Source organism: Armigeres subalbatus, chromosome 3 (assembly GCF_024139115.2).
Source record: "Armigeres subalbatus isolate Guangzhou_Male chromosome 3, GZ_Asu_2, whole genome shotgun sequence".
Classification (NCBI taxonomy): domain Eukaryota; kingdom Metazoa; phylum Arthropoda; class Insecta; order Diptera; family Culicidae; genus Armigeres; species Armigeres subalbatus.
In genome coordinates, this window is record NC_085141.1 from 177,079,183 (window position 1) to 177,105,623 (window position 26,441).

The 26,441-nt window shown below is 38.8% G+C and overlaps 1 protein-coding gene across 3 annotated transcripts; it reads left to right on the forward strand.

Annotated features, from left to right (window-relative positions):
- Positions 1-172: 172 nt before the first annotated feature.
- LOC134225330 (serine/threonine-protein kinase polo) lies at positions 173-24,588 on the forward strand. 3 transcript variants are annotated; one of them, XM_062705302.1, is made up of 7 exons: positions 173-317; positions 618-988; positions 20,254-20,478; positions 20,550-21,171; positions 21,441-21,768; positions 21,840-22,086; positions 23,796-24,588. In XM_062705302.1, the coding sequence occupies exons 2-7, from the start codon at positions 887-889 to the stop codon at positions 23,985-23,987; spliced, it is 1,716 nt and encodes a 571-aa protein (XP_062561286.1). In that variant the 5' UTR covers positions 173-317; positions 618-886; the 3' UTR covers positions 23,988-24,588. The 3 variants fall into 3 exon arrangements, with proteins under 3 accessions (XP_062561286.1, XP_062561287.1, XP_062561285.1); XM_062705303.1 differs by having other exon boundaries at positions 212-988; positions 20,550-21,144; XM_062705301.1 differs by having other exon boundaries at positions 213-988.
- Positions 24,589-26,441: the final 1,853 nt, after the last annotated feature.

Here is a 26,441-nt window from a genome sequence, read left to right on the forward strand (position 1 = left end):
ACTATGGTATGGTTTTATTGACTCAGTCGATTCGACATGTTAATGTCAACTTTTTGGTCGGTTTTTCAAAAATCAATCGTCTTAATTTTGACTCCATTTTCGCTTTTCTCTGAACAATGATGTCTTTATGTGACGGAAAACGACATTCCGAACCATTTTCGCCCGTTCCGTTTCCATTTTCGCCCATCAACCGGCCGCTTGCGTTCCTCGAACGACAAACATCAGGGAGTTGGTGTGCTCGTCACTCGTCAGTTGTAAAGCCCGCAAAAGTTCAGTGCTTTTCCTCCATCATTGCTGAAAAATCTGTGGAAATTCTTGTGTGTATTGCCGGCAGCCGGAAAACTCTGAATCGTTTTCTCTTGAGTTCATTCGCTGGTTGCGCTCTATAAAGTGTTTTTGTGGAAGGGCATTGTTTAAAGCTGACAATAATCGCAACTTGGTTTACTGGCTTCGTTCAGTCGGATTCGGAAGACGGCTTCCACGAGAATCTTTTGTTCTGCACTTTTTTGAAAGTTCAACGGTCATCGGACAAGTATTTTTTGTTTTCCCCCGATGACCCAGGCTTCGAAATTGGTTTTCCGGAAAACCATTAACATTTACCATTCTTGTTACTTTAGCCGTTGATTTATTTTTCTAACCGTTTATTCCGGGCTGTCAATTTTAAATTTATTGCAAGAAGCGACTTGTAAGAAAAAGAAGAAAACAGTGTTTAGTGTCGCGAAAAATTTAAGGACGGTAGGAAGGAGTAGCAGCAAATAACAAGATCCCTTCCAACTGGAGTTCGTTTTGGCTATCAATTAACGCCTTTGCGGTAGTTTATCTCGATTGTTGTTTCCGAATATCTACCGGAACTGGCACTGAGTGTGTTAAAAACAAACAGCCTAGGATGAGTTCGATCAAGCCCGACGATAAAGCATCCGATATTCCGGAGAAGCTGTACGATGCCACCGCTAGAAGGACCTACAAAAGGTTACGATTTTTCGGCAAGGTAAGACATGCATGGTTTGCGTTAATTATAGGTGAAGGTTTCGTAGTTCACGATTATTGTTCATTTATAATCAAATTATTGGAGAATGGCATTGTTGTATTTCAAGAATGAAATCGAATCGAATAATTTGTCTATAGATATAAAATTTATCACATCTAAGTATTGCTAAATATTGAAGTTTGTTTATAAGCTCTAACCTCAAAATCACGTTAGTCCTAAAGGATGCTGTCGGGATCCACCTAATGATGGCACCCGTATTTCCTCGTAGCATAGCCAAGAGACAAAAAATAATATTTTTAAATTGATAGCCTGTTTTTGTCATAAGGTACAGTGGGGCAAGTGGGTAAAGGAAATCGTATATTTCATGTTCATCAAGTCATAAAAGTTGAATATAATATTGAAAATGATCATATTTATGACATAACGAATCATCTATCCAATCTTTATATGCCTGTGAACAAGATCTTTGAAAAATACTTTTAGGATACAAAATATTTGGAAAACAAAAAAATCGGTTTCAACTTTTCACTTGCCCCACATGTGGGGTAAGTGAAAAAATGATTTTAAAAGAGGATTTTTCAATATAAGAACACATTTGAATCATTTGTTTGAGAAACTGCATAAGTCCATTTTACACTATTTCGAGAAAACAACAAAAAACTGTTTTTGAACAAATTGGCACCGAATCTCTCGATTTCTTCGATACAGATCAATAGTTTATGGCAGAACTCAACACCCTGGAACACTTTCATTGCAAAAAATGTAATCAGTACTCCGCAATCGCTTTTTAAAGTACGTGGACATATGTTCATTCATTTATTTAGTTAACATCTAAACAGATAAAACTGAATCAACAATTTGACGCCACAATACACGGTTCGAGGCCGCATCTCTCCATCCTCGGATACGCCCCACGCTCGCCAAGTCGTTCTGCACCTGGTCTGCCCATCTCGCTCGCTGCGCTCCACGCCGTCTCGTACCTGCCGGATCGGAAGCGAACACCATCTTTGCAGGGTTGCTGTCCGGCATTCTTGCAACATGTCCTGCCCATCGTACCCTTCCGGCTTTAGCTACCTTCTGGATACTGGGTTCGCCGTAGAGTTGGGCGAGCTCATGGTTCATTCTTCGCCGCCACACACCGTCTTCTTGCACACCGCCAAAGATGGTCCTAAGCACCCGTCTCTCGAATACTCCGAGTGCTTGCAAGTCCTCCTCGAGCATTGTCCATGTTTCATGTCCGTAGAGGACAACCGGTCTTATTAGCGTCTTGTACATGACACATTTGGTGCGGTGGCGAATCTTTTTCGACCGCAGTTTCTTCTGGAGCCCGTAGTAGGCCCGACTTCCACAGATGATGCGCCTTCGTATTTCACGACTAACGTTGTTGTCAGCCGTTAGCAAGGATCCGAGGTAGACGAATTCCTCGACCACCTCGAAGGTATCCCCGTCTATCGTAACACTGCTTCCCAGGCGGGCCCTGTCGCGCTCGGTTCCGCCCACAAGCATGTACTTTGTCTTTGACGCATTCACCACCAGTCCAACTTTTGTTGCTTCACGTTTCAGGCGGGTGTACAGTTCTGCCACCTTTGCAAATGTTCGGCCGACAATGTCCATGTCATCCGCGAAGCAAATAAATTGACTGGATCTGTTGAAAATCGTACCCCGGCTGTTACACCCGGCTCTCCGCATGACACCTTCTAGCACAATGTTGAACAACAGGCACGAAAGTCCATCACCTTGTCTTAGTCCCCGGCGCGATTCGAACGAACTGGAGTGTTCGCCCGAAATCTTCACACAGTTTTGCACACCATCCACCGTTGCTTTGATCAGTCTGGTAAGCTTCCCAGGGAAGCTGTTCTCGTCCATAATTTTCCATAGCTCTACGCGGTCTATACTGTCGTATGCCGCCTTGAAATCAACGAACAGATGGTGCGTTGGGACCTGATATTCACGGCATTTTTGAAGGATTTGCCGTACAGTAAAGATCTGGTCAGTTGTCGAGCGGCCGCTAACGAAGCCGGCTTGATGACTTCCCACGAACTCGTTCACTAATGGTGACAGACGACGGAAGATGATCTGGGATATCACTTTGTAGGCGGCATTAAGGATGGTGATCGCTCGAAAGTTCTCACACTCCAGTTTGTCGCCTTTCTTGTAGATGGGGCATATAACCCCTTCCTTCCACTCCTCCGGTAGCTGTTCGGTTTCCCAGATTCTGACTATCAGTTTGTGCAGGCAAGTGGCCAGCTTTTCCGGGCCCATCTTGATGACCTCAGCTCCGATACCATCCTTACCAGCTGCTTTATTGGTCTTTAGCTGTTGAATGGCATCCTTAACTTCCCTCAAGGTGGGGGCTGGTTGGCTTCCATCGTCCGCTGAACTGACGTAGTCATCTCCTTCGCTGCCTTGACTTTCACTGCCTGTACTCTCAGCGCCATTCAGATGTTCCTCGTAGTGCTGCTTCCACCTTTCGATCACCACACGTTCGTCCGTCAAGATGCTCCCATCCTTATCCCGGCACATTTCGGCTCGCGGCACGAAGCCTTTGCGGGATGCGTTGAGCTTCTGATAGAACTTGCGTGTATCTTGAGAACGGCACAGCTGTTCCATCTCCTCGCATTCCGCTTCTTCCAGGCGGCGTTTCTTCTCCTGAAAAAGGCGGGTCTGCTGTCTCCGCTTCCGTCTATAACGTTCCACGTTCTGCCGGGTACCTTGCTGCAGCGCGACGGTACCGAACATTGTCGATAGTTTTAGGCGCAGTTTCACCATCACCAGATAGTGGTCAGAGTCGATGTTAGCGCCACGATACGAGAAGTGCCGTCCATCAATCAGAACGTGGTCGATTTGTGATTCTGTCTGCAGTGGTGATCTCCAGGTGTACCGATACGGGAGGCTGTGTTGGAAGTAGGTGCTACGAATGGCCATATTCTTGGAGGCGGCGAAATCAATTAGTCGTAGGCCGTTTTCGTTCGTCAGCCGGTGAGCGCTGAACTTTCCAATAGTCGGTCTAAACTCCTCCTCTTGGCCAACCTGAGCGTTCAAGTCTCCTATGATGATTTTGACGTCGTGGCTTGGGCAGCTGTCGTACTCACGTTCCAGCTGCGCGTAGAATGCGTCCTTATCATCATCAGTGCTTCCGGAATGTGGGCTATGGACGTTGATTATGCTGAAGTTGAAGAACCGGCCTTTGATCCTCAACCTGCACATTCTTTCATTGATCGGCCACCACCCGATCACGCGCCTTTGCATATCGCCCATCACTATGAAAGCTGTTCCCAGCTCATGTGTGTTGCCGCAGCTCTGGTAGATGGTATGATTACCTCTAAACGTTCGCAACATTGATCCCTTCCAACAAACCTCCTGCAGCGCTACGATGCCGAATCCACGGTCCTTGAGCACATCGGCGAGTATGCGTGTGCTCCCGATGAAGTTGAGAGATTTGCAGTTCCACGAACCGAGTTTCCAATCGATAGTCCCTTTTCGTCGCAGTGGTCTTCGCCGATGGTTCCGGTCCGTACTCTCTTGTTAATTGTTCGTTGCTTATGATTTTTTAAAGGCTGGCTTGCAGGGCCTGACACCAAACCCCCTAAATTTCCGGAGGACCATTCCTCCTTATTTCCGGTGGACCATGGTGCACAGTTTCACTTAGAGTCCCTCGCTGGAACTCGGACGATGATCAGCCGCCCCTAACATGGAGAACAGACGCTGTTGTGGGCCGATCCTGACATGGAGAACAGACGCTCAGTAAGATTTGCACATCCGGAGAGAAGTAACCCCCCCCCCCCTTCCCTGTCAGCATACGACCATAGTTCCCACCGGGGTTGGTTACCCGATCTTCCCTAAGGTTGCTCGTATCCCGGCCAGCACCGCGGGGAGGTAGGGATAGGAGTTGCTGGGTAAGAGGCTAAGGACCGCGAGATGGGGTCTATTTTATTCCTTCAGGTACGCGAAGTACCAATGGTACGCTTTACCCAGCATTTGCCGTGCCAACATGTAGTAATGTAGCGTCAATCGTGCACTATGGAATACCGACCAATGTACACCGACGTACGTGTAGCATACCGGTGTATGTATAATTTTATCGTTTTTCACAATGAATTTGAATGAACTGAGCTTTACTGTGAAGCACGCTTATTACGTGTCTTGTAATGATGCATGCTAGCGGAAAAAAGTATTGAAAAAAGATTTAGTTTTAAAACAGTTTTAGAAAAAGTTTTGCCAACTTTCAGCAAAGGATTTCTCGAATCCTCATATTTGTTACATACGTCGTTATGAAAAATTATGCTTGATATGTAGTTTCTCAAACAAACGAAATTTTTTTCATACATTCCTGAACAAAAAAATTTTTTTCGTATTTTTTGCCAGAATACGTATTTTTGGACGAGGATTCAGAATATATAAAAATCTCATTTTGGCCAAAAATGTTACATATGCAGTTTCTCAAACAAACGGTTCATTTTTTGTTCATATATTTCATGCAAATCAAGCATAATTTTTCATAACGACGTATGTAACAATTATGAGGATTCGAGAAATCGTTTGCAGAAAGTTGGCAAAACTTTTTCTAAAACTGTTTTAAAACTAAATCTTTTTTCAATACTTTTTTCCGCTGGTATGCGTCATTACATGACACGTAATAAGCGTGCTTCACATCAAATCTCAGTTCATTCAAATTCACTGTGAAAAACGATAAAATTATACATACACCGGTATGCTGCACGCACGTCGGTGTACATTGGTCGGTTTTCCATAGTGCACGATTGACGCAACTGCAGTTTTGTTTTGTTTTGCTTTTTTTGGTACATAGGTCGCTCTTAGTTCCCATATGTTAAAGCGACGTATGTAACAGTGAGACTTCAAAAATTGATTTTTGACATACGTCGATTCGTAAAAAGATTGAATTAAAGAATTTTAAGATCTGAAATCAGTAAAATCGATGCGTATTATATAAAGCCGCATGTGATTGTCACGTTGTATTAAAAACCTCGTTTTGTTTACTTTTGTTACATACGTCGTTATGAAAAATTTTGCTTGAAATGATAATTATACTGAATAGAACATAACTGTGATCTGTTGTGATGCTTTTTGACACTTCATGAAAGTCAAAGGGCACTAGAGTGCCTCCATTAAATGATTTTTATGTTTTTATGTTTTCTTTACTTGAATTTTTTGAGATCTAATATCTCATCTTCATTTGTGTCTAACACTACTTTCTATTTCAGGTTTATAGTAAGATGATGAACCTTGGCGATAATGTAGAGAAATTATCTTTGTAATATTCATCAAACCTGGAATCCCCTAGCCAAGGTCACGGGGGTTGACGGTACTGAAGATAATATTCATCTGTGCATAATATCACATTTGGAGCACTTCAGTGCGCCTCTAACGATTCACAGTGGATCGGCTGCTTTGCAGACTGAGCCCCTGATCGTATGTCCCGGCATACTTATCAGGTATAGCTCTTTACATGGAGGATCCGCTAGGGCTCATTAGCACTCTCCAAGGGGTCGGGAAATTAATCAATTTCTCGTCAACTGGAAATAGCGAAGCCAACGCGTGGCCATAGGTAGGATAGGATAGGTTGTAATATAGATTGAAATTGAGAAGTCTACTTTGTATTTTAGAGACATTCAATTTTCAAAATGTTTTCAATTGGGAGTGGAAAACTGTTTAGACTTATCAGGATTTACATCAGGTTGAAAAATTCAAAATAGTAATGTCATAGCAAACCAGAAATCAACCAAGAAAAACGTAGGATTAAAAAATAGATTGATCACAAAATGAAATAATAGTATTGAACATTTTAGATTCAGTAATTAAACAGATTTTTTTTTTAATTTTTGTTTCAGAAATGGTTTAGAGCAGCCAAGGTAGAAGTTTACTGTACTATTGGATAGAAAAATATTAAATTGAAAATCTGAGATAGAAGAGAGACAGAAGAAGGTTGAGGTTGGTTGAGGTTGAAAATCTGAGATAGAAGAGAGACAGAAGAAGGTGAGGTTGGAGGTCAGGTTGAGATTATAAAAGAGAAAAAGAGATTGATAAAAGGAGAAATCAGATATTGATAGATAGAAGAAGGACATAGGATTTGTAAGGCAATACTCAACAATTCTTTTGTAGTTTTATACATACTGTATCTAACAATGACTAAAACACTAATAAGACAAAGTTATAAAAGACCTTTATGTTGAAACATAACAGACAGACAACCGACAACAACACAATGACAATAACAGATCTAAAGACAAGAAGTGTTTTACATTAATTATACAACTCACAATAATAGAAATGACTATCCAACGAGTACATATTTTTAATGATGTTATTCATATAAATCAATGCTTCATAATCGTAAAATTCATTCATTTAGCAAGGAAATAGACGCAATGAAGCATTACCATACCATTGATAACTGAATCTTGGACCAGACTTTAAAGACTTGAATTTTGAAGAGCGGAATTGAACATGACCATTTGACTACTGAAATTTATGATATCAGACAGTACTGTAAAGGATATGACGCCATAATCTTGATCAACCGCCAAAATAATGGAAGCTCTCAGATTAATATGTCGATTTATTGCAATAGTACTTAAATTAATTTATTGTATATTTACGATACCATTTAAATTATTCCATGTTGAAACAAAGTCCACTAGTATGATCCCATCACATTACATCAAAGTGTTATGGCTCAGCTGCGGCAGTGGTGGGCGCGGTGACGCGTTTTGACAGAGAATACAGAATTACTGTCAAGATGCGCCGTTGCGTTAATCGCTGTAGAACGGCCTTTACTTGGAGATGGCATGAGTACCACCTGTTGTCAACATAGACTACTATTCGGTATTGAATGTCGGCTCCAAGAAAACATGTTAATTATTCGGAAAACATTCATGCGCGTGATGAGCTTTCATTATTATTGTTATTTGTTTTAAACTGACAGACTGCGGGAAGGGAAATGTATCGGTATGATCACAATACGAACCCAGACCGCAGTGACCTAGTGAGCAACATAGCTTGAGTCGTCTGCTAGTATTGTGTATCAAATGGAGAGCCCAGTCGAGATACCAGTCTATTAAGACTACAACTGGTCAACTCTCGAAAAAAAAAAAAAAAAAAATATTCATCAAACCTGGAATCATATTGTGTTTCATTAACAATACATTTATGATTTCAGTAGAAGAGTCTACATTAACAAATAAATAAATTTTATAAATTTCAACTAAATAAATCATAATTAGCATTTAGCATTAGCATTAGCATTTAGCAGTTCGCACAAATTCGTAGGTGGTACAAGCCAAGACTATTGTATGAGAGTAGTATCACTTTCAACCGTTACCACAGATATTGATTTGGGACTAATCACTATCTCTTAGATGGAAGCAATGCACTCTCCAATAGTCGAGATCTGTCCTGGCCACGTCCTTGCGAATGCTGAGGAAGGGGAAGGATGGTTTGTTGGACACCTACTTAAGAAAGATGCAGAGAACTCTACGACCTCTCATAGGTGCCACGGGAGGTTTTGGGATTTTGTGGAAGGTTATAACAGTAGGAATCGTTTTGGTATAAACGTGAAACACAGAAAGAACTAAGATAGAAATACAAAGTAGGAAAGGGACGAGCCTGGAATTGAACCCACGACCTCCTGCTTATAAGGCAGAAGCGATAGCCACTAGACCACCGAGCTCGTCTTCAACTAAATAAATCATAATTGTTGATATATTTGCAATAGTAGTGATTCTTGTATTTAGGCTATATAAATAACATTTTTTCACGAATTATTTATCAAACATGGATTATTTAAAACACTGACACGCTTGGCACTTTGGGTTCCTGATTTAGTATTACCACGTATCACTGTAATAACCTTAGAATGAGTTCGAATTGGTATCATTTGTTTATATACGCTTAATAGAAATTATTTGTGTTTGGAAAAATAGAGAAATGCATTCAATGTCGGTAAATTTTCACTTGCCCCACCCATTGTAAAAAACAGACAAAGCAATAAAATATTTTTTTCAAAATGTTTGATGTTCATATCAATATTTTCGTGGCTGGAATTCAAAACTACAAAGAAAACCAACTTATCAATGCACTAATTGAATGTGTTATGGAAACCAACATAAAAAATATTTGTATTTATTGACACGCAAAACAACTTGTGCAAAAGATAAACTTGAAAGGTTAATAAACTTTTACTCTCGCATGTTGAAATGGTTCATTATTTCATGTTTCACTTATTCAACGCATTGATTTGAATGGCCTTGTATGATTGTGAAGTGAAATTGAATAATTCTGTGCTTCATCAGTGAAATACTTGCGTTTTTTTCACTTACCCCATTTACCCACTTACCCCACTGTACCTTAATCATAATGTTCAAAATTGAGTTGCAGCCATTCATAGTTTCCAAATAAACATAAATCCTTGGAAATATTTCTGATAGAATTACCGGAAGAATCTGTACTAATTCATTTGAGGATTTTTTGGAAGAACTCTTGGAATATTTTTTTTCAGGGAAGGGTAGTGGTAGTCCCGTAATTCTGAGTAGACACCTTTACGTGGTACATTACGGAATAAGATTTACCACACTGTGTTATACTGTCCCACTCGCATATCAGTCCCATACCGTTTTCTCGCATACTGAAATAATAGCCATTGAAGTTCCGAATCGCATCTTCCATGTGAAACTTAAAAAAATCTAATTAATTGGAACATCATCGTATCTTGCTGAAATTTTGCTGAGTTGATCATCAAGCGATTTAGTTTGATCGCAACATTATTCAGTTGTGTGCAATCAGGTCATGTCAATTTTTAGTGGGGTTGATATGCGGGTACTTTCAATATGGGACGCCCTTGCTTTGGTATTTTTTTCACTCATGGGCTTGCAAAATAGCAATTTTTATTATTAATAATTTATGGAAGTACATTTGAAATGAACCATATTTATTGGGTTAACTCAAAAGTGACGAAAAGTTAAATGGGACTGTTATGCGAGTGGGGGTAGTCTAGTTCTTACTATTCTTGTTAATACTTATAAGAGATAATCGGAAGAGTTTGGAATCAAATATAGTATATTAACAATATATATTTTTTTTTCCTGTTCGGGTGTTCCACTGCGACCAGTTATTAGATCTATTGTAGCGTTACCCGTATCCTTAGTGTTTAAGTGCATGTCGAATTACTCCATTACTATTGATAAGCAATGCAGTATCGGTTTCGATACAGTTGTTGTTTTGTTTTCTCAAGAGCACCATGACAAGGTCCCGCTATTTAGACCCTTCACAGAGAGCAATTCCATTGTTATCAATAAGAAATCAATCCTGTCTTGAGAAAACAGAACAGTAATACTGTTTTGGCCATGCATCGGAGCCCTAGCCACATCCTTGTCTTGCTTCTAGAATATCACCAGTAAAGCTACAAACCCGGGATTTAGCTCTGTCTACAAGACCATTTCAAGCAAGAGAATTTGTTCAGTAATAAGAACTTCCGTGTGTTCCTCTCACTACCATTGTTCACCAGTTCAAGAAGAGTTAGTACGTATTTAAACCCCTAACTCGATTTTTCCAGCAGTCAGTTCAGCCTAGGGACGGGTACCGAGGTTTTTTTTAACTAATTGCTTGAAAAGTTGTTTCCGCTGCATACAGTTTAGCCTCAAACGAGAGGAATTCGAGTCTTTCCACTGTCTGCAAGGTAACATTAATTATGTTTTATTTCTGAGACTGCTGTTGGTAGCGGGGACTAAATACGATGAATCCTTAATTACCACAACTCATTGCCCTAGCTAGAAAATGGATTAAGCTAGGGCTCTGTTTGGTAGATCTTACACCGCAACACACTACGTCAAAGTGATCTACCGTGTTACGGGACATATTAACAATATAGTCCACTCTGGCTGATTTGAAGAGAACGCAGTAGCGCCGCGGTATCACAAAAGGCAAGCAATGTTGCAGTGAAGACACAATTCGAGGGGTGCTCAAACGTATGCTCCAATATGCAGTGTAACATGCCGAAATCTATATATTAAAAATGAGTTGAGATCTCCTTCCTGACGATTTAACTCGCGAACGGGTTGACCGGTTTGCAAGATTTCTTCCCTAATCGATTCGTTTTGGGATCCGCAAGGTTTGTATTGACATGTATTGTTCTACTAGTCTCCGAAAGGTCAAGGGGGGGGGGATAATAAAAAATAAATATTAAAATGAAAAAAATAAAAAAAACTCCTCGGATTTGTTAAAGAGTGTTTTGAAAATCCTCAAAATTATCCGAATTTTATTTTGTTGCCCCCTCAAAATATCATTTTTTGGCAAAAAAAATCCGAGGGGGAGGATACAAAATGGATTTTAAATATTTGTATCGGCCTAATATGCTAAAAATAATCCCGTGAACACATTTTGAAATCTGAGTTTGAGAATAAAATAAAATTATCGCTCCCCTTACTATTTTTTTTTGCGTGGAGTAATGCATTATGCACTGACCCAGCACACGCGTAGTAGTTGCCAAGCTACTACATGGCAGTCTACTGGAGTGTGGGACTCTCACCCACTAAATCCTCCTTGAGCATTACTTCTGGAGGATAGGTTGTACTAAATGTACTCATTCACGCAGCCACTCACACCAAGCGGGCTTGGTAGTCATATGGCTACTGCTTCTGCCTCATACGCAGGAGGTCGTGGGTTCAATCCCAGGTCCGTTCCATTCTCCTACTTTGTATCTTTCTCTATATTTCTCATGTTCTAGCAATCGCTAGAACTGGAAATGCACTTTCATACCGTTTCCATCTGAATTCCTATACCTTCAACTTGAATATTCTAACAGTAATCTGCTAGAATTGGAAATGAACTATAAAGCGCGTTTCCAACCATCCAATTAGAAAATTCCATCAGTTGCTTTCTCCTATCTATCACATTGGCAGCTCGTTAACCAAGACGGACCTCTGCCTCTCGAACCTAACCCAAAAATTCCAACAAATTCCGCATGAACTCGCGGCAAGTGCAGAGGTATATTCGGCTTGCAGTGGGCGAGTGGTTGCATCATCATTTCCTCCCCTTCCACTACATTGACTTGCATTCTGACGTGGCAGGCGCCAGTATGACCTTACAAATGAGATCACCAGTACTTGTACATTGAAGATGTGAGCTAGTCCAAGCAAACATCTGTTGGTTCCCTGTGCAAGAACAGCTGATCTGGTCATAATGGAGTAGCAACTACGAGCAGTCAATCAAGCTCAAGCTTATTCACGCAGCCACTCACACCATTTGAGATTTACTTGGATGCTCATTCTAACACTCCAGTGGCATGCCTCGAGGAGTTAATAGCTGTAACTGACTGGGTTAACAGATACTACGCTAAGACACTCCTACCTCAGCATGTGAGTCTATGCACAAACTTCAGCCATGCCACGGGCAGTGTTGGTAAAATCACTCATAAATCTCAATCAACGAGCGCTCCCGTGCGAACGAAATCGTCTGCGATTTTAAAGGAATGCATCACGCTTGAATTTTTCATGCTAAAACGCATCATTTCACTCATTTGCCAAAAAATCATTTTGGTTTAGAAACGCATTTGAAATCAATTTGGGGGCAATTTATTGCTTATACATAAAAGAGTGTCTAATATTTTATGCGACAAACAATTCACTGTTTTTAACGTGTTCTAATTTTAGGTACTTTTTTTCTCTTGCATCTCCCTCCCTCTTCCCTTTGTTGTCATAAAATGAAGAGCAAAACCACTCAACAAGGGCATTAAAGTGTGGGAACCCAACGTTGAGTAATCTCATGTTTACAAAAGTTGAGTGAAATTTACATAACTTGTGGTTAGTTTCTATTTAAAATTAAGTATATTTTACTTAATTTTAGGTGAATTTTACTTAATTTCAAGAAAATATTACTTAATTTTGGGTTCCCACACTGAACCCTCGATTTGAGTGAAAAGTACCTAATATTAGGTACTTTTTTCTAACCGTGAAGGAGAACAAAAGAAAACCTACGATGATTCAAATGGATGATTCAACTCATCCATGAGTTTTTAGATGCTGAGTTGGGTGCGTTTCAACTCACGCTTGATTTGAATCACCTATGAGTTTTGAGATTTTCAGTTTTTACCAACACTGGCCACGGGATGATCAAAGCGTTTACAAGCTACGACATTCCTCCCTCAGTACAGGCCGATCACACACTCTTCTGCCGAAACAGACCACGCGCTACCCTACCGAAGTAGGTGCACCCCCCGTGCACCACTTGTGCCTCACTAGGGGTGTGTAGATTCAATCCTCTACCACTCTACCGCCGAAGCAGCTTCTCCAAATGTCACTCGCCCCATGTGAGTCTTATTTGGGTGCTCACCCTGACACTCCACTGACATGCCTCGAGGTGTCAATAGCGGTATGTAGGGATAAAATATACATCTTCATATACCTATTGCATTTCCAACATGAATTATTCCACCAGTCGGCTTGCTTACATTTGGTTTTGTCGCCAAACAGCATAAACCGACGATGGATGTCCGCAATATATTATTTAAACCACCAAAAGTCTCGAACGAAATGGACAACCTTATGATTTTGCAGCTCACTTGGGAAGAGTAATTGTTGATTTCGAACATACGAAAGCTGTTTATAGGGTAAATCACTACTTGGGCCTATGGACCCCATTCCCGGCTCACTGCACAGAAAGCTAATGATTTATACTGTTTAGTAGCCGTAGGTTTATGATTGATCATTTTAAAAAAGTCTCCTATTTATCTCGCACAATACTCAATACTTTTCAACCATTTATTTCACTCCTAATCGATCCAATTATAGAAAATAAAAATGTAGATTTCAAACTTTTGCTCTTCGTTGCAACACCACTGAGCCGGAGTGATTCTTTCCACTTTTACAAAACGGTATCATCAAATAAACATCTAAATGAAAATCGTCACAGTGCTCGATACAACCATTGCTTCAGGCTGTTTATCACAACACAATAATGCTAAACTCGAGCACTTCAATCTTTTGTAATTGTTCGTATCACTAGATTTTATATAAACATATTGGAATACATTTAAAAATGTATCCTCAAACCGAACAAAAAATCACCTCAGCCCAAGAACTTCTAGCTGTACAGTGCTGCCAAAAGGCCATAAGTCTTATTTTAGTATGAAGATAATTCTTCATCGTCAATAGGAAAACTGTCTAATACGTTGACGCTATCATGTTATTTATAATTCTCTCGATTTCAAAAGGTGGAAAAGATATTGTTTTTAAGTGTTTGGGAGAAATTTGGATGAGTAAATATTTCTTCTCAACCAAATAAAAATGATTATGAATAATACCATCTGGCATCTTGTTGTCGTGGAACGTGCATATTTTTGTTTACGTCGCATTTTCTACCGTCCCGAGAGAGAGAATGAGAGTAAGATGTTGAGAGATTGAGTAAAATATTGCGTATGCCGAGGAGATTTGGGGTATGCCGGATAAGCAATCGCCTATGACTGAAATGAGTGCTGCACCACGTTAATTTAAATCAAATAAAAGCTTTTTCAAGCGGTGTTTAGCAAGAATAACTATTTTTGAAGCAGAGGTGAACCCCATCGCAATATTACACGGCCCACAAAATTCAGAAAAGTTGCCCCTAGTCATAAATATCAATTAAATAATGCAGTCGTGCGCATGTTAGGCCGGGAATGGGGTGAGAAACCCTATTACACCGACAAACCGATGGGCCTCTCTGATTTCAAAATTGGCAAAAAATAATACAATCGTTTTACTCCGAGTGTAGTAACTCGTTCTGTCATTACTGACATTAAAGTTCATTTGATAGAAAAAGTCAAGAAGGAGAAAAAGCAAAATGCGCGCAATTCACCAGCTGTTCGACGTCAACATTATATGCACGTTACAAACAATCTACACAGCGATGTAGATAAAAATAATTAAAAATTAAAAATCTTTTTTGATGCTTAAATCGACATTGAAGATTTTATGATCATTACACACATTTTCGAAAGTCGAATGTTTTTCATTTGGCGAACGAATCCTATCATAAAATTCTATATATTTATAATATTGAATATTGATTATTATGTGGGAGCTGATGAAATAAATTAAAGAGTGCATGACCAAGTTTGCCCGCACACTTGTGAGAGCTGTTGTGTAAACCATCGCACAGATGGAGCTAGGTAATGAAAGGAGAGTAATTGCCAAGAATTTTGAAGAACTGTATATGAGAAGGCACGTCGGTTTGTCGGTGCCTATTAGGTCTTTTTGCTTGCGTTGAATAAAGGCAGCATGCAAACAAATAGAGAAAATCAAAACATCTTATTGAGCGTGGATTCTATTTGGTTGCATGCTGGGACGGGACTTGCAAAGAGGAAAAAATGTAACTTCAACTGCTTGGTATCCCAAATAAAATATTCCGCATGATTTTTGTTTTACGAAGACTTTTTCACTTTACCAAGTATTCCAAATCATCCGTTTGTCTTATTAATAAGCAGTTATAAACGTGTTTTGTTCCCGGTATAAAAATCGTTATGAAAATGAATTACTAATTCGTGAATTGGATACACTTTTATTGTGCTCAGAAGAGTCCCTCCGGGGCTTAGGTGAAACAGTCGAGGAAACAGTTGAAACTCGATTTCCCAAATGCTTACCATATTTGCAAGTGAAGAAGTTAAGAAAAATGAAAACTGTATTAAAAACTGCAATTGCAAAAAGGCTACATGTTCTAGCCCTCATGTTGTGCCTACAAACAAATTGCATATGTTAATTATAGGCTGCCGCATAATTTTGAGATTTACTGCTTGTTGAAACCATTGGCAGTTGTGTTGCTCTCGCAGTGCGATACTCTCAAAGATTTTTTTTTTTCAAAATGTAAACAATGCTTTAGGTGGGGATGATGCATAACGCACTGCTGAAGAAAGCTAATAGCCAATTGTAAAACTTATTCTAGGCAATTCCTTGCTTGATACTTTGCATAAACAGTTAGAACTGGGCCACTACCTGATATTATTACACAATTATTCATAAATACAATTATTGGATGCTTGTTTTTAACTCTGCCTGCATTGAAGTTTCATGATTGGCACGTGCGTTTGACTCCACTCCTCTCTATATCGATCAGCTGTTGTTAATCGTCTCAAAACTCTCACGTGTTTCAACTTCCCGAGTTGAAAGAATACTTTTTCGGTATCATATTACATATCAAAATACTTTTTGCAAGCAATAATAGATCTAAATATTAATACACTTAAATTTAATCATTTATTTGCGAAATTATGAAGAAAATGGTGTATTGAACCATGAAAGGTTGATATGAGGTGAACCGGCCCAGGGCCGAAAACCTCTTTAATAAAGATAATAATAATGAAAGGTTGATGCTTGAATCGCTTGTGCTTGAATCGTGTTTGTGGAAGCCGTAAGGTAGGCAATTATTTTTGATATGTTCTGCGAATGAAAACGATTATATCGTGATTCGAGAAAAGCATCATGAGGGCCCATTCACAAACTACATGACGTTTCAGGTTGTGGGAGGGTACTTGTCTGAGCGTTAAGGACTTTATACATTTCAGAACCCTACCGTACATGAAGCATTACTAGCTGCTTGGTGTGGGTTGACAATGGTCAAGTTTAGCGTTATGCAATTTGCGAATGAAACATAACCGCTGAGTGGATTAACCTGTTTTTACAAAAATTCTCAGCTACCTAATTGCAAGCATCGGATATTCTATCCGCAGCTTTCGGTTATTTTCTCCAGTACGGGTTATTGGTAAGAATGTTTTGATTTTAGAGTTTTACCTATACTAACGTAGTGCTTCAAATTGAAATCGCATGCCAACATTTCGGTTACGGGTACCCCCAGTATTGTTCAAAAAAAAATTTGGTTAATTATGTCGCTATACTAATGGAAATTTGTATACATGAAAATGAATTTCTGTTTGTCTGAACCTTATAGACTCGGAAAGTACAGAATCGATCGGCGTGAAAATTTGTATGCAGAGGTTTTTGGGGCCGGGGAAGGTTCTTAAGATGGCTCGAGACCCCTCCCCGCTTTGGAAAGCTCCCATACAAATGAAACTGAAATTTCTGCATAATTCGAGAACTAATCAGAGAATAAATCCATTTTGGGCGAAACGAAGTTCGTCGGGTCTGCTAGTTGTGAAATAAAAATGATAGCTCCATTCATCTGATGTGCGAATGCGAAACCAGGTATGCTCATTCAGAAAACTCTTTTTTTTGGCAAAAGAAAAAACTCAATAAAAGCCAGCCTGTATAAGTCAACGAAACATGGCTGCTAAAAAACCAAATCAATATGATTTTTCACGCAAGAGAATTGCTTTTAATAGTTTAAGAAGTGTATAAATCTAGCTTAATGAAGCAGTCATATGTTTGATACACTTTTTTACAGAAGCAGTGGTTAATATCTCCCTACAAATCGACGTATTATCGTGGAAATATTGATTAATATGCGTGATGAGCTAATGTTACATCCAGGACCACCATTACCGCCGGTTAACCTAACATTTAAAATTCAAAGTTTCTAATTGAATTTAAAGGATAAAAACTCTTTAATGTTTATTAATCAGTCGCATTCAGACTGAATTATTTCATTTTAGTACACGGTGTGTGGTATCTAATTAAGGAAGATAATTGGGGTACTTTCCATTGCTTTTGTTTTTGGTGGGATGAATATCGGAGCCATGAGATGAATTCGGAGCAGTTCTCCAAGATCTTTTTATCCAAATTCAGTTTGTTTTGTCACTTTATCATCTTGGTATTAATTTCTAGTGGTAGTGACATATATCATGGATTTGTGTTATGAGGCAAGATCAGAATCGAATATCGAAATATTTATTCTTTGAAATGAATATATTCATCTTTAAGGTGGTAATACAACAAGGCCACAAATCGGCCATCTTGGAAAGCACGTGCTTTTTTCAATCGATTTTAAAGAGCACGGATTGAGAGAACCATTAGGCACATAGTGGTGATACAATCATAGAATCATTTGCTTACTTATGCTATACAATCGACTTCAGTTTCAGCACTGTATGAAAAATATTATATCGTATTTTACCTATAGAAGATGGTAGTGGAAAATATGTGGTGAATTTAAAATTCACCACGGGACTGATTGTATAATCACCTTAAGTTATTCTTCTAATGTTCAAGTCGTCTTTATACGAAGGTACTTCTACAATCAACAAAAAATGGTAACTTTTCGATACTTCGTAATTTAGTTTATGATATATTACTGTATTACAGTTTAGTATTTTTCCACAACTAACCTAATAAAATCGTAGATTGTACACTAGTGGGTATACCCCACTAAAGACGTTAGACATAAGTACATTAGGCATAATGGATGTTAGGCATAAAATGACCCGAAGAACAGCTTATGACATAAAGAAGGTAGAATTATGCCAAACGTCCATTATGCCTATCGTACTTATGTCTACCGTCCTTACGCCTAACGTCGCGGACCCGACACTAGTGATACTTATGTTTTTCTTTTGAAATACTTATTCAGATTGCTATCAGAAATCAAGGTGGGTGTGGTCCTTGATTTTTATCTAGGATAAAAATCACAAAAGCATGAGGATTACTACTCCTGGTCACGCCCATCTTCACCGTAACTTGGAAGGGGAAGGGAGTTTTGATGTAGTACTTACTTAACGAGAGGCCCCCGACTCAGCGATACCCTCATAAGTACTACGGAGTTGAATATTGGGGAAGGTATTCGTTGTATCAGGATATGCCTGTAGCTGACAATGTGACCGTGATAGATCTTACATTGTAACACATCACGCAACGGTGTCTACCCAGCGTTACGTTAATAACTTATTCAGATTACGCCATTTATTAGGATAATTATTGTGTCAAATATTAGAAAGAATAACAGGATTGGGGGGGCTCCTCAGCCGTGCGGTGCGGTAAGACGCGCGGCTTCAAAGCAATACCATGCTGAGGGTGGCTGGGTTTGATTCCCGGTGCCGGTCTAGGCAATTTTCGGAATGGAAATTGTATCGTTCCCTTGGTATAAAAGTATCATCGTGTTAGCCTCATAATGTACGAATGCAAAAAAAAAATGGTAACCTGGCTTAGAAACATCGCAGTTAATAACTGTGGAAGTGCTTAATGAACACTAAGCTGCGAGGCGGCTCTGTCCCAGTGCGGGGATGTAATGCCAATAAAGAAGAAGAAGGATAGGATTGGGATCAAGTTACTCTTTGTCATGATATTTGTTATCAAAAATGGAGTGATATGTATTATAGGCTATAAGATATTTTTTTAAATAAATGAAAGGAAAAACTTGTAACTCGGAAATTAAAGAATAAGTTCCAACATTTTGATCCAATATTCTAATATTGAATGGGAACGTTCAAACTTCTTAATAATAGATTCAAGATTTTAATTTAATGAAAAAAAAACAGAATAAAGAAAACAAAATTCTAGAAATTTAAAATGTAAAGCCGATTGAATTACGAATCAGTTGTTTTGATTGCCCACAGTGTGTCTAAATCTATTTTAGAAAACAAAATAATGATTTCGATCGGAATTGGGGCTTCGGGTTAAATCTGTGTTTAAATTAGTTGTTTTATAGTTTTGTGGATTTTTAGAAAAGCAATCTCAATAAATATGATAAGGTTATACACTGGCATGCAATGTCAATTGAATTTGTCAAGAGCTTACGAAAGTTTTGCGTCAAAAAAACGACAGTCTAGCAACTAAGAAAAGAACCATTGTAATAAGGTTCTAATATGGTATTACCATTTTGATTAAATGCCGGTTTGCACTTACACTACATGGCCACGAGACGCACGATTTCAGTATGTCTGTTGATTGGTTGTCCAACATTTCGCGGTAAAACATTCCGCGGTAAACCATTTCGCGGTCTGTATCATTTGGTGGTAATCTGTTTCGCGGTTTATACATTTTGGCGGAATGGTATACCGCCAAATAATATAAACCGCGAAATGTTATACTGTGATATGATACTGAACGCGAAGTGGTAGACCGCGAACTGGTACCCCTCGAAATGGTTAACCGCGAAATGTCGTACAATCCTGTTGTTTAAAGCATTTCGCATAACACGTTGTTGGTAATTGATTTAATATCACTAATTATCAGTTGCTTCGATATAAAACTGAACTCCGGTTTGGCCAGAAAATAAGTTCCAAACACAAAAACAGAAGGTCCAAAAATCTTACTCTATTTTACTATAGAGCTCATGAAGCGATTTAAGTTTATGATCAGGGAAAATATACAATTCTTTTTCATTCTCTTCTGTAGGGAGGATTCGCAAAATGCTACGAAATCATGGACGTTGTCACAGGAGAAGTGTATGCGGGCAAGATTGTTTCGAAGAAGCTAATGATGAAGCATAACCAGAAGGAAAAGATGACTCAGGAAATCACGATTCATAAATCGTTGAACCATCGGAACATTGTGGGCTTCCATAGCTTTTTCGACGATCCGCTCAACATATACATAGTTCTGGAATTATGCAAAAAGCGGGTAAGTTTGCTGCTACTGTTGGATTCGGTCAAAGTTTCGTTGTTCTTTGTGATTAATTCGTTCATTCACAGTCAATGATGGAACTTCATAAACGGCGGAAAATTATCACCGATTACGAGTGCCGCTACTACATTCACCAAGTGCTTACCGGCGTGAAATATTTGCACGATAAACATATCATCCATCGTGATTTAAAACTGGGAAATCTGTTCTTGAACGATGAACTTCACGTGAAAATTGGTGATTTTGGTCTGGCCACCAAGATAGAGTTCGAAGGGGAACGAAAGAAGACCCTTTGCGGCACGCCGAACTACATTGCTCCAGAGATTCTCAACAAGAAAGGCCACAGCTACGAGGTGGACGTTTGGTCTATAGGATGCGTGATGTACACTTTACTCGTGGGGCAGCCGCCATTCGAAACGAAAAGTCTGAAAGATACTTACACAAAGATTAGGAAATGTGATTACCGACTCCCTTCCACGATTCGTACCAATGCGGCCGAAATGATTTGCTCAATGCTCCAATCGGATCCCCACAAACGTCCCAACGTGACGTCACTGTTTGATTATGAATTTATGTGCTGCGCTCACATTCCCAATTCGCTCCCGATCTCTTGTCTCACGATGGCTCCTCGTGCTGACCAGTTGGAGAACGCCGATCGCATGGGTAGGAAACCACTTTCAGAAGTTAACGGTAGGCATATGGGGGATCAACCAGATTTGCATAAATTGTGTCCAAGTTTAAGAGAAAGTATGCATAATAAAAAATCAAAAATTATGGTAGCATTGGCAATGCCTTTCCTTGAAGTCCTCCAGTAACAATATGTTTACGATACTTTTTAGAAAAGTATTGTCAATATTTCGGGCTTACAATGCATATTTTACATAAACTTACATTTAGGACTAAATCAGTGCATTGAGGTCACGTAACGTGATTAAAAACGTATAACGTCCTTTTTTCAGATGACACCCGCTTAGAATCGTCCTTCCTCAAAAACAACCTTCACGATGCCATCACGGCTTCGGGCACCATGTCTCGACACAACGAAGGCTATCGGACTGACATCGATAATCTATACAAGCAATTAAGCAACCTGATCGCATCCAAGCCTCCGAAACTGGTAGCAAATCTAGACGATGAAAACACCGATCCGGCAGTGCAGCCACTCTTCTGGGTCTCAAAATGGGTTGACTACAGCGACAAGTACGGCTTCGGCTATCAGCTCTGTGATGAGGGCATGGGAGTCATGTTCAATGACACAACAAAGTTGATCATGCTCGCCAACGGACTGTGAGTTTAAATCCAAAAGCGGATCTGATTTGCGCTCTGTTCTAAACTCGTTACTCATTTCTTTTTTACAGCAATGTACACTTTATCGACAAGGAAGGCGTCGAGACGTACATGGATATTCACAGCTATCCATCTCAGATGGAGAAAAAGATGAAGTTATTGTCGTACTTCAAGCGGTACATGACAGAACATCTGGTGAAGGCCGGTGCGGGAGCAGTTAACATAGAGAGTGATCAAATTTCCCGTATTCCCCATCTGCACACGTGGTTCCGCACAATGTGCGCGGTCGTGATGCATTTGACCAATGGAACCGTGCAGGTATGTATGCGTTTGTTATGAAGAGCCTCATAACACAAAGTACAGTCTTTTGTCAGTAGAAAATAAAATTTAAAAAAATCTGTCTCGTACAGTATGACCCACAAAAATGCAAAAGTTTTTAAAGCTAATGTTTATGTATTTTATACATCGCAGGCATCTCTCACGAACAGAATGAATTTGAACCCTTCTATTGAACACAAATTTTCATGCTTGTTGCGCGCTTGCGAAATCTTTCGGTTCTATTTTTCATTGCCTTTGACTGCTTCCTTCTATTTTGAGCTAAGTTCGTGCCAGTTCACCGATAACGGCCAATGAACTAGTATCTCACAGGGATAAAGCCTTCATGCCTCTCAAACGGAGGCTTCTGAACTTTTATATTTTAGATTTTATTTACTCCATTATTGCTGTTCTTGCACAGGGAACCAACAGATGTTTGCTTGGGACTAACACACATCTTCAATGTACAAGTACTGGTGATCTCATTTGCTAGGTCATACTGACGCCTACCACGTCAGAATGCAAGTCAATGGGAAGGGGGAGGAAATGATGATGCAATCACTCGCCCACTACAAGCCGAATATACCTCTGCACTTGCCACGAGTTCATGCGGAATTCGTAGGAATTTTTGGGTTAGGTTCGAGAGGCAGAGGTCCGTCTTAGTTAACGAGCTGCCAATGTGATAGATAGGAGAAAGCAACTGATGGAATTTCTAATTGGATGTAGGAAACGAGCTTTATAGCTCATTTCCAATTCTAGCAGATTACTGCTACAATATTCAAGTTGAAGGTATAGGAATAGAAATGGAAACAGTATGGAAGTGCATTTCCAGTTCTAGCGATTGCTAGAACATGAGAAATATAGAGGAAGATACAAAGTAGGAGAATGGAACGGACCTGGGATTGAACCCTCGACCTCCTGCGTATCAGGCAGAAGCAGTAGCTATATAAGGCAGAAGCAGTAGCCATATGACAACCAAGCCCGCTCAAATCCAGTGGCAATAATGTAGAACCAAATTATTCTTTTTACAAAGGCATAATCTCTGCATTATAACGAATACACAATGCTCAAAAACGGTACTGACCCATCTTGCCCACCTTGACCACTTACCCCACCTCACCCTACACGCAGAGAAATGATTTTTAAACTCAATGATATTATGTATAAAAACAACAAAATAATTATTGTTCCCGGCTAATAATTTTATTTGTTGAATTCAACAATAAATCAGATTTGATTAGACGAAATTCAATCGAAAGCATTCAAAATAAAAATTGTTGAATTTACAATATATTTTTTGTTTGTAAAAAAAAAATTTAAACCAAAAAGTAATGTTTTTGTTTTCAACAATATTTTTCTTAAATTAAAAAAAAAAAAATATTGTTATCAAAAATTCATTTTTAATGTTATATAAAATTTCTTGTGATTATCATTTATTTTATTTTTGGTTAGGCTTCGTGTGAAACATATAACCACAATGATTATATTTGTATTTTTTTCAAATACTTACTCCAGAAACTAGTTACACTGGATTGCAGTAGAAACAACAATCAAAATTTTTGAATTAAATATATTTCAGTTTTAATTTTAAAAATAAAATATTTGGGTTTAAAAAATATTTCAATAATTTTATTTTTTAGTTCAAAAAGGTAGATTTTCTCTGCGTGTACATATACAAATCAATCTGACAAATGTTAATTTTCTCCGAACAGCTCAACTTCTCCGATCATCAAAAGATCATCCTGTGCCCACTGATGCGAGCCGTGACGCTGATGGACAACAACAAGAATTTCCGGACGTACCGCTTTTCCACGATCCAGGAGCAGGGCTGTTCGAGCGATCTGTACCAGAAAATCCGATACGCCCACGAGAAGCTCAAGAAACTGCTGGAGAAGCTGGCGTGAGACAACTGAATCACATTCCCACTGATAGTAGTACACTAGCGGAACTTACTTGCCGTCTGTATTTTCTTGTTGACAAAGCAATTCATAGAAACATGTGTGGATTGGTTGACTTCGCGAGCTACAAGTTTGTTTCCCTTTTTTAAATGGACGACATTATTTTTAGTATCTTGTTTCTTTGTATAAGGTAAGGTTATTTACGTTTCCTTAGAAATATACGAATCGATTCAAAGTAAGCAGCACGTAAACAAGCACTACTTAAAACATGCAATTTTGTTTTATTGAGGGCGATCAAAGTTTCCAGTATTCGAAAGTGAAGATCATTTATATTAAATCTGGAGAAGTCTGTGCCTTAAATTTATAACGGCATCGGTTAGAGAAGATACTAACCCGCGATTAGCTAAACGATCGAATACTTAGAAACCTAGCAAAGAAGCAGCGTACATTGCTATGTAGTAGGTACAAACAATTTCGATGTGAAGGGAAGCGAAAGTCTCCATATGAAGTGAACTCTGAGTACAGAGCAAATTGCTACGGTTAGAATCTTCAGGCCGATAATTTTAATGTTGTAGATATAATAGAATAAACAAGCGTTTTAAGGATACTCGATATAGCTTTTTCTTTAATTCCTGCCTTATAGAATTGTGTTGGTGGTATAATAGGGACTTGTGAGCGTTGTGAAATCTTTTCGATTCTTCTGTTTGCCAAATTTTGGGGTGACTTGCAACACACAAGTGTTCCACAAGTTTATGTTTTTTACAATACAAATAAACCTAAATATTAATTTAGTCTACATTGTTTTTGTTATGCCTGGTTGGTAATTAGATAAAAATTAACCAGAGCGTTAATGAATAAAGCTTCCAGTGAATAATTGAATTTGTTATGATTGAATCATTCAACTCTATGATTAAAGATTATGATTAATGATTAATTCATTTTCGACAATGATTAATGATTATGATTAACGATTAAATTAATTTTTGACAATGATTAACGATTATGATTAATGAATAAAACGTTTGGAATATGATTAACGATTACCGATCGTGATTAAATGTTGACACAATATGTGTATGATTAATGATTAACGATCGATATGATTAATGATTAATGATTATGAATAATCAAATTAAATGATTTGCAAAGTGATCAATGATCAAGTAACCTATCTACCAAATTGTGTCATTAAAAGGTATAAAAATTGTATGATTATGATTAAAGATCAATGAATAAAAGCGATGTATGCAATGATTGAAATTGATGATTAATGAATAAACTGAAAACAATCTCGAATACGATTAGTGATTAATGATTAAATGTAAAAATCTATGATTAACGATTAGTGATTAATGATTGAATTGTATTTTTTGTATGATTATGATTAATGAATAATGATTAAATAACCCATTATTCATTAATCATGATTAAATCTATGATTAATCACTAATGCTCTGAAATTAACTCACTGTCGTTTTATTTTCAATTTTTTAATGCCACTGTTTCGTCTTGAAAGCAGGGGGAGAAGGCGGAGCACTGAAGTCCTACCACGACATGTGCGACATCTGGATTTGGTTCCAAAATACAACAGTGTTAATTCTCTTCCACCTTTTTGTTATGGCGAGACAATTTTTATGCACACTTTTGCTTTGTTCGCCAGTGACAGGCATACGGGGCCCTTGATTGAAAGTCGAACGTCGTAAAGCGTAAGCCCGTGTTAGCAAATTGAAAATAATATCATCAAAATCGATCCTCTTTACGGTTTATAATCCAAATCCGAGATTTTTGATTTTCTAGTATAAACGATTCCCTCGTGATTCTTTATGATGGGTACAACTCTGTTCTTGATATTTGTTAAGAAACACATTTATTGCTATTTTGAGTGAACGTCTCATGAACCTTTGACATCAAAATGGCTTTTAAGTCCTTTATTCGGCGCCCTTAACTACTAGTCGCAGCGTTCTGCTTGGGTTTTGGACCGTTCACTTTATATTGTTTGATTAGAAAATCTGGTTTCCATTGATTTTAAGACGTATATTCTTCTTATATTTTCAATATAACACATTGCCAACATGCTCTGGCTAACAAATCTAGACTGGTGCTTTAACCAACTAAGCTACGAAAGACATCCGTCGACCTTCGCAACCTAGCGGCTAATGAATGAGCTAGAGATTCCTAAATTGGATGCATAGTCAAATCACTCGCACTCCGTTTGCCAAGCCAACACTTCCACATGTGTATCGTACACGTTCACATTAGAGGAGCGTGAGTATTTAGAATGTCTGGCGGCTACACACACTCTTCACCAGCAACTTTACTGATCAAGAGAGGTTGTGTGAGCTATTTGCCAGTCGGTCGTCAAGCTCCGAACCGACCGCATTGCGTAGGCAAGAGCATGCAACTCAGGTTCAGTTCAATCAAAGTTAATTGCCTATATTCCGGGGATTAAACCACCCGACT

Excerpts from the sequence above, each read along its gene's own strand:
- LOC134225330 (XM_062705302.1), top strand. The coding sequence starts at position 887 with ATGAGTTCGATCAAGCCCGACGATAAAGCATCCGATATTCCGGAGAAG. Across the intron at positions 20,479-20,549 it reads TGGAATTATGCAAAAAGCGG|TCAATGATGGAACTTCATAA; the intron begins GTAAGTTTGCTG and ends GTTCATTCACAG. Across the intron at positions 21,172-21,440 it reads ACCACTTTCAGAAGTTAACG|ATGACACCCGCTTAGAATCG; the intron begins GTAGGCATATGG and ends TCCTTTTTTCAG.